General features: G+C 48.9%; 1 protein-coding gene across 1 annotated transcript; it reads left to right on the top strand.

The window, feature by feature from the left end:
• On the top strand, positions 1-5,023 carry BATF (basic leucine zipper ATF-like transcription factor). Its single transcript, XM_058807721.1, has 3 exons — positions 1-228; positions 2,055-2,159; positions 4,516-5,023. Exons 1-3 carry the CDS (start codon positions 163-165, stop codon positions 4,720-4,722), a joined length of 378 nt encoding a protein of 125 aa, XP_058663704.1. The 5' UTR covers positions 1-162; the 3' UTR covers positions 4,723-5,023.
• The last annotated feature ends 10,100 nt before the right edge of the window (positions 5,024-15,123 follow it).

The following is a 15,123-nucleotide window of genomic DNA, read 5'->3' on the forward strand; positions in this document are numbered from 1 at the left end:
GGCAGGAGGACAGAGAGCTTCTGGCACGGGGGAGAGTAGGAAGCCAAGGGCCACATCAGAGGTGACACAAGAGGACAGAGAGGCGGAGAAGCAAGACAGAGAGCAGGCACACCAAGAGCACAAAGGAAGCTGAAGAGACCCTGGGAGCCAGAAGCAGCAGCTATGCCCCACAGCTCTGACAGCAGTGATTCCAGCAGCTTCAGCCAGTCTCCCCCTCCCAGCAAGCAGGTAAAGCAGGGGCCCTTCCCCAGCTCTGCCCAGCTACTTCAGGGTGGGCCACGGGTGGGCAGGAAGCAGGGTGGCACCCACTGTCTGTGTTTGCACAGGGCAATATGGCAGAGCTTTCTAAGAATGGCTGTGGGGAGAAAGATGCAAGGCTCAGCCAGGGGCCCTGGCAGAACTCCAGCCACTGAGCTGGGTATGGGCAGAGAGAGATGGCCTGGGTCCCTGGGGCTACACCAGGGGCAGCTGGGGGCCCAGGAGCCCCAGGCATGGTGGATCCTGTGATACATGCCAGGCAGGCAGGAAGTTTTGGTGTGATTTGGTGCTCTGGTGAGGAGCCTGAGCAGGCACCTCCTGGCTGTGGAGCTCAGGGGCAACCTGCCTGCTTCCTGCTCCTCTGGACAGCACTGGGGACCCAGAAAAGCCTTGCTACTTTGTATCTGCTTTCTTTACTGTTCAGCCTCAGCAGTTTTTCTTGTCAGTGATGCTTCACAGAGGGATTTTGTTTTGTTGCATAGCATACCTTAATGGTAGGTCTTTTGCTGGCAGACACAGACACGAGTCTCAGGTATTCTCACTGCCTTTTCTGTCTAAACTTTATCTGTCATTTCTGGCTAAACTTTATTTTATCTGTCATTTGTCATTTCTCTAGGGCTGGCAACAAGAGCAAGTGCCTGAGACTTTGCTCAGAAATCTTGGGGTTCATCAAAGCAGATGATTTTTGGCTTCCAAACAAGGATGGGAATGCATCCTGGCTTGCATCCTAGTAAAGACAGGGATAAAGCACAAGGTTTTCTAAAGGATAGGGACTGCACTTGATGCAGGATATGGGAGGTGCTATATCTGAGACATTTTCAGGGTATTGAAGGCAAGGATAAAACGGTTAAGTTCAAAGAAAAATATCTTGGGTTTGGGGGAGGGGGGAGAGGATGTGGACAGATAAATGGGCTGGGAAGATAACTTTTGTGGCTGAGTTTTGTAGTCTTGTGGAGAAGTGGTGGTGTGAATGTTAAAGAGTCCACAAGAGGGGCAGTGCAATATGAAAATAGAAGATGAAAGTCTGTGTGACAGTTTCAACTGTCAGAAGGCAGCAGAAGGACCAGATCTCAGCAGAGAATGGCTAGTGCATGAAGCTCATGACCTGAAGCCTGGAGAGCTCTGTCCTCTCCTGCCTAAGGGGCTTGGGAGTGTTGCAGTCAGCACTGCAGGCATTGCTAACAGAGGACTCCAGAAAAGAGTAAGGACAGGGATAAGAGAGGTGGAACAAATAAGATCTGTGTTAAAAACAAAAGCTCTGAGTCTGTCTAGTTAAACAAAGCAGGGGCCATATTGTGTTGTGAGGGTCTGCAACAAATAAAGCCTGAGACAGAAGGGTGATGGAGAAGGGAGGCACCAACAGGGGTGAAAAGAGGAAAACACAGGCTGAATATCTGGAAAAATGGTATAGCCAAGGAGCTGGAATGTCTGCAGTGCCATTGCCGTGCAGAGTGACAGGAAAGGAAATGGTTTTCTGTAGAATTCAAATTGTCTTTTTTCCAGAGGGAGGTCCTTACTCTGGTCCATCAAACTATATCCCAGGCCAGTGTGTTGGTGAAGAAAGAGTGGTCATTTCCCAGCTGTGCTGGGATCCCCAAGGATGTCAGATGTGCCCTTCCTGGCAACAGGGGTACTAAAGGCATCACACATCCCCTGGACCACAGCTTTATACTGGTGTGGAGGGTGTGTCCTGTGCTTCAATGATGTTATCTGCTGTGTCCCTTTCCCAGCTACTGCCCTGCAGGAGGAGGGTAAGGGAGAGAATACCCAGTCATTTCCATGCCTTGTTTCCCTAGGACTCTTCTGATGACATGAGGAAAGTCCAAAGGAGGGAGAAGAATCGCATTGCTGCCCAGAAGAGCCGCCTGAGGCAGACCCAGAAAGCAGACACACTGCACTTGGTGAGCACTCCCACTCTTTTTCCTCCCTGGTGCTTAGGACTCATGGGAGACACCTGTGCTTTCCCCCTAGGACTCGGAGCAGAGATGCTCAGTGGAGTCAGGACAGGAGCAGTGAGGCTAGGGCAGGATGCAGGAGTCAGTGCTTGCAGTGAGAGCACACAGCCCAGGATGACTGCCACTGAAACGTTCAGTTTTGCAGCTAGTTTTGAATTCATCTTTATCTCTCAGTCTTTCATTAGTGACTTCCTTTCCCAACCTCTTCTGACTGAGCTCTTTGAAAGCATAGTCTCAACTGGCTTGGCTCTCCCCAGGTTTGAGATTCATGCCACCACTTATGCAGAGGTGCAACAGCATACAAAGATACTTTTCTGTACCAATGTGGGCACCCCCAACAGCTCTTCCCAGTGTGAAGGATTAGATATCTGCCTTTCAGGAGGGATGGTCACTTCTGGCTGTGTGTGTTTGGGCAGGTGCATGGGGTCAGTGCTGGAGTATAAGGGCTGGGATACTCTGCATTTTGCACATTGATAAATGTGTCCCATGTATTTTGGGCCACTCATGGAAAGGATGAAGAACATGCAGCTTGCAGGGCAGAAACCATCTTTATCCCTGTGCTGGGCCTGGCTGTCTTTTGAAAAGTGGTAGCTGAGCTCTTGTTTGAAAAAACATCCTTTGATTTAGCAGTCTCCATGTTCCCATTATTGGAAATAATTATTGAGAATCCAGTTCTGAACCTTCCTCCTTACATAGTGCCCTTAGTCCATGGTTGGAGCTGGGTTTAAGGGAGAGATTTCACTCTTTTCTTAGTAGCTGATGAGCCTTCTCGAGCTGACATGGTTCTAGGCTGATTGCATTACATCAGCCTGCAGCAATGGCTCTGGGCAGCTGTGTCAGAGAGAGGTGAGAAAATACCCTTTCCTTGGGGTCAGTGCTCTCTCTACAGTAATCCTAAAGGTAGGTACGGGCTCTGAGCTTCCCCCAGGAAAACCCTGCCTAGCTGTTGCTCAGCTACCACTGATAGCACACAGCCCCTGCCTTCCCATTGGGATGGGGCAGTGGGGCTAAGTCCATTTTAGATCCCAACAGGCAGATGAAGAATGCAGGGAGGCAAGTAGATGATGGATGGTAAATTTCTGCTAGGTTCTTTTCAGTTCCAGTGGACAGTGATCCCTGTTGCTCCTGGGTTCATTCCCTGAGCGCCCTTTGCCTTGGATGTTTCTGCATCAGGGACTTTGTTTCTCTGATGTGGTTCTTCACAGAAAAGCATGGCTCCTTTTGAGCTATGGTGGTATGAAAGGAGCCACCAGCTCCATCTGCCCCAGGGTTTTCTAGATTGTGTTTTGAGGGGAATGAGTCATAGGAAAGCTGGGACTCCTGGCCCCTGGGTGATTCCCATCCGTTCCTGAGTTAACAACAGTCATGATTTCCAAACCAGATGGTCTCCCCTGAGAGAGAGCAGCTGTTTGCTGTGTGAGTTCCGCCGTGGGAGCAGCTGTAATTGCTGGGTGCATTTCAACCTGTGCACAGAGTGGGCACCATCTGGAATCAGCATGGCAGCAGAGGGGCAAGCAGAAAGTTTGCTTTGCAAAGGTGGTGGTGCAGCTTTCTAGAGCCTCCAAGTGCTGGGTCTTGCTTTAGCACTCTCAGCTGAGTTTCCAATCCTCTGCTCCTGCCCAGACTGCTGGCTTCATGGTCAGTTGATGCCTGCAACGCTTCAGCCTGGAGCTGGCTGCACTTCAGCAGAAGCAGAGGTATCAAAGGCTTTGAAGCTCTCAGTATTGTTGAGACAAGGCTGAGCATCATTATTAAACCCTTTGTTGTTATTCTCATTCATACCAGTATTAATTCAGTTCTTCTGAGGCCTTAGTTTCTCTTTTCTTCTGAGTCAAGCGTCTCCTCTTCCTCCCCAAAGGCCGCTGCTTTCCTTGGGGCTAGCAGGAAGCAGTGAGTCTCTTCTTTCCAGGGCCATGACAGGTTTCCTGTGGCAGGTGGTTTTCTGGTTAGAGACGGCGGTTATTCAGCGTGCTCTCCCCGGGGGCTGGGCGGCCCGGGAAGCGCCCGGAGCTGTGCGTGTGCATGAGCGGGAGCGAGAAAGCCTGGGCGGGAGCAAGCCACAGGCGCTTCTCGTAAGCCGGCCCGGGGAGCGTGCCTGGGGCTGCCGGCATCGCACCCACACCCGGCCTGGCCAGCTGGGGGAGGAGGGTTTGCCCAGGCGTGGCTCTGTGATGAATTTACCAGAAATATATCGTTCTGGAAATTCTGTGGGGCAGAGAGGCGAAGGACCACAAGTCTCATGACCCTAGCTCATCCCTGTGGGTCCCATGCTGAGGAAGCCCCTGTGGTTTTGTCTCCTCAGGAGAGTGAAGACTTAGAGAGACAGAATGCTGCCCTGCGCAGGGAGATCAAGCAGCTGACAGAGGAAATGAAGCACTTCACCTCGATGCTGAGCTCCCATGAACCGTTCTGCTCCATCCTGACATCCCCTCCACCGCCTCCAGAAGTGCTTTATGCCACACACTCTTTTCACCAGCCCCACATCAGCTCCCCACGCTTCCAGCACTGAGCCAGCCAGGAGGACAGCAGCCTGCCAGCTCCACTGATGGCAAGAAGTAACTTTGTGGGGCTTGCTTTCCCATCCAAGGGAAGGAATTGGACAGACAGACCTTCCTTCTTAAAGTATGTATTCTGAGTGATTTGCCTAAGACTTGCTCCCTGTGCAGAAATGACAGAGCCACCACGAGGCATCTTTGGACAGTTTCCAGCTTGGATTCTGGGAGGAAGAGGCAGTCACAAAAGGGCACCATCCCCCTTCTCTAGTCCTTGTCTGGGGAGACTCACAGGAGTGTGCAGCTCTGGCAGCCTCCATAAGAGCAGCTGGCTGTGGCACACAACAGCCAGACCTCCAGGAAGAGGAAAGGGAGCAGGGGTGGAGGGGAAGGTTGCGGGCCACAGAGTGTCAGGGCAAAACTGGTTTATTTTTGTAAAATAAAGATTGAAAATGCTTAACTCTTTGTTTCTAAAATAGGATTTGAGTTACTCCTAAGCCTGGTGTGATACAGTGAAGACACAGGCAACAGGATGGGATAACTTGGGGCCCAGAAAGCAGCCCTGTATGCACAGAAGTCTAACCCAGGGCCAGCAATCAGAGCCCCACTTTTAGAAGGGGGTCCATGCACGTTAGCTGGGCAGGCAGAGGGGTGATGAGGTCCCTGGGGAGGATGGGTCCCTCTTTGCTGCAAGGCTCAACCTGGCTAAAGAGTGTGACATGCCATATAGTACCACAGGTCTCTTCCCTGCTGACCCTCTCAGCTCCCTGCTGCTGGTGGCTATGCCTCCACATGCTCCCTGGCATGAGTGGAGGTGCACTGCCATGCTATGTCAGCTTCCAGGTCTTGGTGGGCTGGTGGAGCCTTCAGTTTGGCCAGCAGCACAGCTGGGAAGGAGCATCATGCTATGGAGGGAGCTGGTGGTGTTTTTCTGGAGTGCACAGGAGAACACAGGACCTAGCAGAACTCTTGCTCCAAGGTACCCTGCTAAGGAATGTAGCTGCAGCCTACATTCTTTCCCCTTGCCCATCAGTTACAGCTCCACAAAAGGCTGCTGCCCTATCTCATGCATTGAAACAGATGAAACCTGAAAGGTCACATAGGAGTAGATTAGTACTCCTCAGTGAGTAGATTAGTACTCCTCAGTCTGATTTGTTGGAAGCACAGGCCAGTCCATACAGGCAGTCTCTGCACCTTACCCCACACCAGGCAGCAGCTCACTTATCAGCCCCACTCTGTACACAAGGCTGAACCACCTACCAGTGTTTCTGCTGCTAACAGTGGCTCAGGACTACTGCCATCTTCAAGGAGCACCAGCTGCAATCTTTTCAGCATGGAGTACCACAAGTAGTGCTGCTTAGGAAGGCTTTTAAATGAGGGAAATAGACCAAATTTGTAGATATCCTTCTTGCAGGCACAGAGAAGCAGCCTATTTCCAGATAGGTTTTGGCCCATCATCATAGCCCTCAAGAAGTGAGGTCTGTAATGTGCCATGCTGTGCATATTTTCTCTCTCTGCTTTGCATTAGCAAGATGATAACCAAATACTGTCTTGTCTTAGCAAGCTGTCCTCAGGATAGGTGCAGGTAGCATTGTGCTTTCTCCTGCCATGATCTGCTCAGAGGTTTGTGAGCTTCCTACCTCTGGTGTCTGTGCCAGCATGGGAGGCACTGTGGTCAGAGATGCCTGGTGCCAGCACACTGGCCTGGGTGCCACCACTTACAAAAGCAGTGCTGAGGCCATGGGTGATTGCACTGGGCTGTCTGTGTAGCTCTGGGATGAGGGATGAGCACACTCAGGGAAGGACATAGGGAATGATGGTGGTTATTCCAGCCAGGTAGCTGGGTTTCTGTATATATGAAATGCAGAATACATCTACAGGAACAATTTAATTGTGTCTTACACCACCCCTCTCTGCCAGATCTCACACCAGTAGGCTTCACTCTAACCATCAGTTCAACAAACACCTCCTGATTCCTTGCACAGCCAATGCTTTGAGCCAGTCAGGCTACACAGGCTCTGCCCAAGGTGCTTTTCTCTGGAATTTGTCCCTTTAAGCCTGAGAGAGACAACTGACTCCAGGTCTAGATGAGCTTCTCTTTATAGGCTCTGCTTCTGCTCCTTGAGTTTCTGGTGGATTCTCTCCCAGATTTTTCACTTTCACTTTTGCTGTTCCTTAGGGTTCTGATGCTCCTATGCTTCCTGGTTTACAGTCAGAGAAAAAAGCTACTGCTACCTTGATTGGGTTTGCTGTGGAGGGCACTGCAGGCTCTTCACTGGAGGATACAAGAGAATCCCATTGAAGCTTGCAGAGTTGCATACATTAGAGATCTCCATCCTTGCTGCGACCTTTGTATTTTCTCCTGGCTATAAAATGCTAAGCTTTGTTTTAGCTGCAGATGGAGAAGGTCCTACTGTGAGGTATATGTGACCTATGCCCACACAGATACAGAGCCAATATTTCTGCTGCAAAGCTGCTGAAGTCTAGATCCTTCAGGCTGGGTGGGGTTTCTGTGTAATGCCCACAGAATTGCTAGACCCAGTCACTGGTAACGTCTCAGACACATTACTGCAACTCAGAACGAAAATAAACAGCCAGGGGTGACACTGGCAGACGAGTCTACAACAACATCCTCTCCAAAACCTAAACAATATTCTTGGCATCATCAGTCAATGTGTCCTCCCTCTGCACGGCTGACTGTGAGCTGGAAGGCCTCCTACCTGTGTTGTGCTCAGCCATTCTGGCCAAACCAAGCCATTCTGGTGTTTGCTCTCTCCTAGGAGACACATCTTCCAATCTGACCTGGCTTTGCCCCAGTCTTGCCCACAAAAACCTGATCACAGAACATGATCTGCATGGTTCAAGCCAGTTTTAACCTCTGCTTTTTTCTGTAATTGTGAGGTCTCTGGGGGGCAGTCTCTCAGTTAGAAAGAATGGTTATCCTGGGAGAATACCCTTATCAGCCAAGCAGCAGGGGACAATATATCCTTTCTGCCCTTTTAAACAGTGTAGGGAAAAAATATCTTTTCCTAAGGCTATTTCCAGAGTTGCACAAACTGCTTGCTGCAGCTGCGTGAGGAGATTCCTTCACTTCCGTACTGGTGCTGTCTCTTGCTTCTCCTTCCCGGGCTCCCGGCCCCTCCTCAAGGCTCCTCACACTTTTCATTTAATTCATCTGCTTTTCATTTCTTAGCAGCGACGCGCCTGTCATCTGGTGTGGCCCTCACTGCTGCCCGCAAATGAACTGCAACGATCCTAAACGAGGAGCAAGGTGCAGGGAGGTGGCCAGGGCAATCACTGCCGAATGCTTTCGATTATCTGCTCCTCCCAGCAACGCAATTCCTGTAATTTTCATTTCCTTGGCATCTGGCATTTCTCAAGTGTTATCTGGCCATGCCCAGCCTTCAGGAGCACTGAGTTGCCGGCTGCTCCAAGGGAAGGGGATGCTTCTGGGCACACAACTGGATGCACCGGGAGATGTCCGGGCCTGTGGAAGCCTGTCTCTGCCCCAGCAGAGTGTCAGCGCCTTTCTGCTGTGCTACAGAGCTCCTCACTGGAAACCTCTCTCACAGCAGTACATAAACGGGGCTCACAGGAGGCTGAGAGACTCTTCTCCAGCCGGGGAAGGGCGGGCAGCAGAGACAGCTCTGCCCGGCGAGCGCAGCCTGCGAACACCGCGTGTGTGCTGGCCTCTGCTGGGCGAAGCCGAGCGCTCCCCGCCGCTCCCGCGCTCCTCTCGGCGCAGCCGCTTCGGCAAGGGACAAGCTCTCCTGCCCAATTCGCTGCGGCTCCAAAGTATTTATGCACTTGTTTCACAAAGCCCGTCTCAGAATTCACTTCTGTTAGAGCTGCCAGCCTGCATCAGCAAGAGGATAACCTCCTGCATGCTGAACCAAAGCAGCGGCCCACAGAAGGGACCCTCTCTCTGCTTCCTGCAATGATCATAGTGTACAGCACTAGTCATACAAAAATGCTGCCTGGATGCTAATACTCCAGCACACCAAGATCAAAGATCAGGAATCACTGCTGAGAGACAATGTATTTTTATAAATCACAAGATGTCAAGAAGAGAAAAACCAAGGCATGCCATGAAATGGCACGAGTTTCTCTGAGTGAATAACCCTGTGCTCACTTTGTCTGTGTTCTGCCACCTTATTGATTATTGATCTGGAGGAGATTTGAGCAGTGAGGCAGAGTTATATGTATCCATGAAGTTTTTTTAGGTTACTCAAAACCCCTACCTAACTAAATGTTTGGCAGCGCATACTCACTGCTTGCCAGGGCAGGGTTACAATCAGTGTGTTAGGGTTAGAATATGAGACTATAATTTTTCAGCAGACATCAGCTCCTGAGAGTTCTCCTGCCTCAGAAACATCCACACAGTGACAACGCACCTTCCCCCCAACTCTTGTACCACTTCTGTGCTTTTTGCTAAGACACAAGCAACTTTTCTCCCCTCACAACAGTGGTGGTTTGGTGCTGTGGTCCTCAGAACTTTTCCCAGGTTTGGTTTTATTGCTGCAGCGTGAGTGGGAGGAAGATGAAGGACATGCCTGAGTTCAGCAGTGAGGCTACGCACATTTCCAGCACTCTTTTGTTATTAGTTATGTCAGCTGCAAGCAATAGAAGATTAAAATCTTTTTCTCATGTCATTTCTCATGCCATGAACTAGTATGACCCACTGAGATGGAGGCTGGAGGATGCTGAGTAAGAAGGGCTTATATACTTCAAGCTTTGACATTTGGGGTTAATCTGTGACCCTGATCTGGACGGGGTGTGGAAATCTAGACTATAGCTGAGTTTTTCGGCTAACTCAATCTTTTTTCACTTCTTTTATTCTGAGCTGAGCAAAGAGAATCATATCTCATGTGCATGCCTGGTGCTTAGCAGAGGAGTGAGGTGTGTTTGCTCCAATAAAAGAGCTCATGCACAGCTTTCCTCACAGCTGTCTGTATCTCCACAGCTTTTCACAAGCAAAGGTTGAGAGCTGGGCTTAGATACTCAAGCAGCACAGCAGGCTAACCACAGCTACACAGTTTTTAGATTAGAGCCAGTTCTCATCCGGCCTGATCAGAGGATGGGGCAGAGCAGGTTGGTACGTTTGCAGAAGGCCATGCAGAGGTAGCACAAGCACCCTGTGCCCAGGGGGGGTGTGCATTTACCAGAAAAAGGCACCTTTGAGATGCCTCGTGCCCAAGTGCTCTTCCATCCTGTGCACTCCTTCTACATCTTGTTCTTGCTGCAAGGAGGCAGCTGTGAATATTAGCACTTCAGCCATGCCCTCCCATCTACCCTTCAGAGTTCAGACTGACATGATTCACCCACACAAACATCACATCTGAACTGGACAGGGTTAAATTAAAGCCATTGCTCTGTTAAAGCCAGGCTTTGAATAGGGAGATTGGATTTGTAAAGAAGTGATAAATTCAAGCTGCTCTTGGACAAGCCCTTGCAGCCCAGGCTGGAAGGTGTCAAACTGGAAAAAAATCCTGCCCCTGGCAAGGCCACACAAATCACCATAACTCTTTGTGGCCCTGTAAAATAGACACAGATGATGCATCCTCGCCAAAGCTCCCAGAGTGTGAGAGCTACACATGAAATATGCTGAAGGGGAGCGAAACATTATTTCCTTCCCCTGAGTTGTACTTTTTAAAGGCTTAAAGCTTTGGACAGTACAGGTTTGGTGCTCAAAGTTAGCCCCTGCACAACTTTGGTTGTTCTGAGGTCTGCAGTCTTCTTCAGATGAGATTTTAGACTGTGCAACTAAGCCATTGTGTTTTGTGTAGAGGAAAGTAATTTTTGCAAAATCTTTAGTGCTGCAGAGGTTGCCTGCTGCACTGTTATGAATGGAGTTGTCCATGACTGTTCATGTACCCAGATCTTCATACTGAAAATGTAACAGGAAAGATTCTTAAGGGTTTAGGGTATCAAAATAACTGTGTATCTAAACTACAGTAATAAATGAATCCATTGCCTTTAGTAATAAACTAATCCATTGCCTTTATAAGATGTATTCTGGGTGGCTCTTGGGATGCAGAAAGCTCTGGGTGCCAGCAGAGGGCTTGCAGGGTTCCCTGCTCCATCGGGGCACACCACTGGCTTTGTCCAGAGCAGCAGCCCAGCCGGCCCATGCTTCACCGTGTGTCTCCAGCTGAGCACTGCATCCAGGTGTGGCCCCCAAATGAGGGGCTCTGCCAGCTATTCGAGTCTTGTCATTTGGTCTTATGCTACAACTACCTAACCTCCAAAGAACTTCACTAAAGCAGTTTAGGTGTTGAACCCAAAAGAAAACCTTCTCTTTCCACTGACAAAGATCTTGTATTCTTTCCTGCAATGTCTGTTGTGAAAAGTTGTGTGTGATATCTGCTGACAGTTCTTCTAGACCTAAATGCTGTCAGTCAAAATGTGATAGGGCCACCTAAGAGGTAAGCTAGTTAGGCTTTGTAAGTGCAATGATGAAATTTAGAGGCACAAATAACAAGGCTGGCAGTTTGAAAGCAAGGGACATCCTGTGATCCTTTCAGGGTAGAAAGCTCCCATTTAAAGGGAACCTAAAGAACTGCATGGAGATTTGGCAGATCCTCAAGTACTTGCTTGTCCTTAGCAGTTTTCTTCTTTTGTTCACCTACTCCTTGGATCTCTGAACCAATGTGGAGAGAAAAGACACCAAGGAATTATACTTTCCAGAATAATTTTCTACAATACATTTGCACACCCTCCAAGCTATTTTTCCTCACCCATTTATATCACCTTGCTTGTCATTGAGGCCTGTTGCCATCTGGATTATCATTGCTGTCATCATTCCTAGCATTTGTATTAATTGCGTGGACTTTGAGAATAGTAAGCTTGTTGCAAGACTTTAAATAAAGGAACTGTATGTACTAATTGGTCATAAACGCAGCATACATTCCAAGACTGTCAGTGATGGATTTCTTGAGATCAGTAGGGAATATTACAGAGGTTAGGTTCTACCTGATGGCCTCTATTCTAACACTTAATTTAGGTCCTGCTGCTTCTCTGATTTAGTGCATTCCAATCTTCACAGATACTTTTGGCTCTAGGATCCTATAAGCTTTTTAGCACTTCTGTTAATCTCCATGTAAAGGAGATTTCCCTCTAGTTTTAAAATCCACTTTAAGGGGTTGTCCTGAAATATAAATAATTTTTCATGGCTAAGAAATTTTTATATAAATATGCTGTGATGAGGGAAATCCAAAAGCAGCTGCTCCGTTGCTTCAAGAAGGGAAAGAGGCATGTGAGTAGAAACAGATGCAGCAATAGAGGAGGAAATGCAAAGCACAGGGGTTTTATTTTAGTATTTTATAATTAGAAATTGGCAAATTACATAAAGGGGTGATTGACTAGTTCACAGAGTTAGTAACAAAACAGCCCTGAAATCCAAGGACAGGAGTTCAAGGAAGTGTGGGCCTATAGGTATGAAAAGCCCTTTTCTGACTTGGCTTTGAGGAGCCAGTGTTGCTTCTCTGCCTGCTCAGTTCACTTGACAGGCTGCAGTCACCAGTGGCTGGGCACTGCTTTCATGCATCTCATTTCAGCAGAAGTCCTCATGTTATTTTCAGCAGAATCTGTGTTTTAGTCATTCTTGACTTCCCATTTGACTTTTCTGACAGGACTGAGACATGGGAGCAAATGGCTCCTTGCTTGGCAGGCTCTGACTTCCTACAGATCTTATGTTGATGCTGAGTAAACCCAAGGATTTTTGAGAGAGATTTAGAAGCTGAAGGTGGGACAAAAACAAAACTCAGGATGACAGACTGTTTTTGACTCCAGTGTGGAGTACAGCTGGCAGGAGGCCAAGGACCCAATGTGTGTCTCAGTCATCTCCCATATATCTGATAATTTGTCTATTGTGTGTGTGTTCTTTTCTAAGTACTACATTAAGAAATTTAACTGTTCTCTGTGTCTCTCTGGTGTGTGACAGTATGTCCTTAAGTCCTAATTTGTTTTCTTTATACTTTTACTGCTTATTCTTTTTCTAAAAACCATTCAGTCACTGATATCTTCCTCTTTGCTGCCCAGATACCTTATGACACCAGTCTGCCATACAGTACCTAATTCCATTATCCTGCATTTATCTGAGTTTACAAATTAAAGATGCCATGGACTGTGATAATACTTTCAGTCACAGACACCTAAAGCTACAGTCCCAAAGTCATTCTAGCCTTAATACAACATGTAGGTGACATATTTAAGTTAGGCTTGACTAACTCAGTAATGTCTTAACCATCTGCAAATTTTATTCCTTACAGTGCTAAAGGGATAATAAATGATGGTGCTCTGAACAAACCCGGATTGCCATCCTAAAAGTTGCCTGTACATTTATTTTCTTGACTTTGTTTTTCAACTGCTCTTTGATCAATGATAGTGATTACCTCTGTGCAATTTTGATTTCTGTATAATATTGTGGAGAATTTTATAAAGACATTTACAAGTCTTATCAGCCCAGAAGTTAATCTTCTGTACTATCTCACTATTTTATTGTTAGAGTTCTCAGACTAAGCAATTGTTGAACCATAATAGTCTTATTCCTGCTCCATTTCACCTCTGCCCTACCTGCACTGCTGTCACTCATGGCATTCCTAATAACATTTAGATTATGAATTTGTTATACCAAATTCCTCTGTTTGTTCTGTTGTTTCAGTGCAGAGCTTCGAGTTAACTTTGGTTGCCTAATTTAGAAACAAATGGGATTGAAAACCTCTTTTCTGGCTTTTGCTTCTGAATTTGCCTCTCATATTTATTATGTAAAAGGGCTACATTATGGCTATGCTGTAGTGTTGTGAGAAGCACCCCAGCTGAGGTCCATTGGCAAAGCTGTGGGCTGTGGAGGGAGACAGCAGGATGGTTTGCAGCTCTGCCCTATGGAACTTTGAGCAGAGTACATATGGAAGACTGCACTGGCTCTGCTCATCTCCAGCTCTGCTTCGGGCCACCTCTGGGAGTAGGAAACCCAAGCAGGTGAGAAGAAACAAGCTCTGTGAGGATACACAGCAAGAACCACTTAAACTGACATTTGTGCTCCTTGCAGTAATTTTTGCAAAGCTTTTTTGTTTTGGGGTTTTGTTTGTTTGTTTTCTTTCATGGTAAATAAAAATATAAAGGCATCAAAGCTGTCTGTCTTTGCCCCTGACAGTAGGTAGATAACTCAGAGGACAGCAGCAACAACCTCTGACAGTGCTCCACCAAGTGTGTAAAAAGGCTATGTTATGATGCAGCTATCAAGTAAACAGAAGGCAGAAAAACTTCACTTTTTCATATTCTCTATTCCTTTGTTTCAGGAGTACAACATCCAAAAGACACTGCTCCCGTTTTTCCAAATGAATTTTGACCTGTGTATTAAATGCTGAAAGAAGGCTGAACACCAGCAAATCTTCGTCCTTGTGCTGAGGAATGTTTACGCAATTTAGGTAACATGATGCTAATTAAATGAATTGTAGATCATAAATGATCTCCAGGCAGGCATCTCCCAGTGGTGTGTTGCTCAAGTAATGGGAAAACAAGCGCTGACTCATTAACTGCAAATTCCTCATGAGAATGGAAACAAACACCACTTTTGGCTCTTTTACTTCAGTGACGCCGAGATGTTTTAATTTTCACTTCACTGGATATTTTCACTCTCAAGTGTGCCATGTTGTGAGAAAAACCATGAGAGGCCAACCCAAACGAAACCCAAACCGGTTCCTCCTCCAGGACTCCACCTTGGCACCTCTGGCGGCGTCGGGCACTGCCCACCGGCTCACAGCCTCCCCCAGATCACAGTTCTGCTCAGCCCACGTCCCGTTCATCTCTGGCGGCCGAAGCCTCTCCTTTCCCGGCCCTCGGAACGCCGGGGGAGGCCTCTCGGCGGGGCCGGGCAGGGGCGGGGAGCGGCCGTGGGGAGGGGTGGCGGCCCCTCTGATGCGGGGCGGGCAGGGCAGCGGCCGGACCCGGGCAGGGCTGCGGCCCCGTCAGTGCCCCGGCGCTGTGGGTCGCGCCATGCCCCCCAGCGGCCCGAGCCCTCCCCGGCCTGGCGGCGGGGCGGGGCGGAGGGCGGGGAGGGTCGGGCCGGGGGCACCTCCCCGCGTGGCGGCCGCCAGTGAGCGCGGCGGGAGCGGCCGGCTGGGGTGTTTTGGACAGGTGGTGCCGGCGGGGAGCTGAGCCTGGCCGAGCCGAGCCTGGCCAGACCGGGCGCGGCCCACGGTGCCGGCATGGTGTTGCAGGAGCCCGCCGGGGCGCCGAGTCCGTTGACTGCGGCGGGAGGAGTGGGTGATGCCGCCGCCGGGGTGCAGCTGTCCCGGCTTCGTTGGGCCGTGCTGCTGCTCTTCAGCAGCTACTCCTTGTGCAACGCCTTCCAGTGGATCCAGTACGGCAGCATCAACAACGTCTTCACGCGCTTCTACGGCGTGAGCCCCTTCGCC

The sequence above is a fragment of the Ammospiza caudacuta genome, chromosome 6 (assembly GCF_027887145.1).
Source record: "Ammospiza caudacuta isolate bAmmCau1 chromosome 6, bAmmCau1.pri, whole genome shotgun sequence".
Classification (NCBI taxonomy): domain Eukaryota; kingdom Metazoa; phylum Chordata; class Aves; order Passeriformes; family Passerellidae; genus Ammospiza; species Ammospiza caudacuta.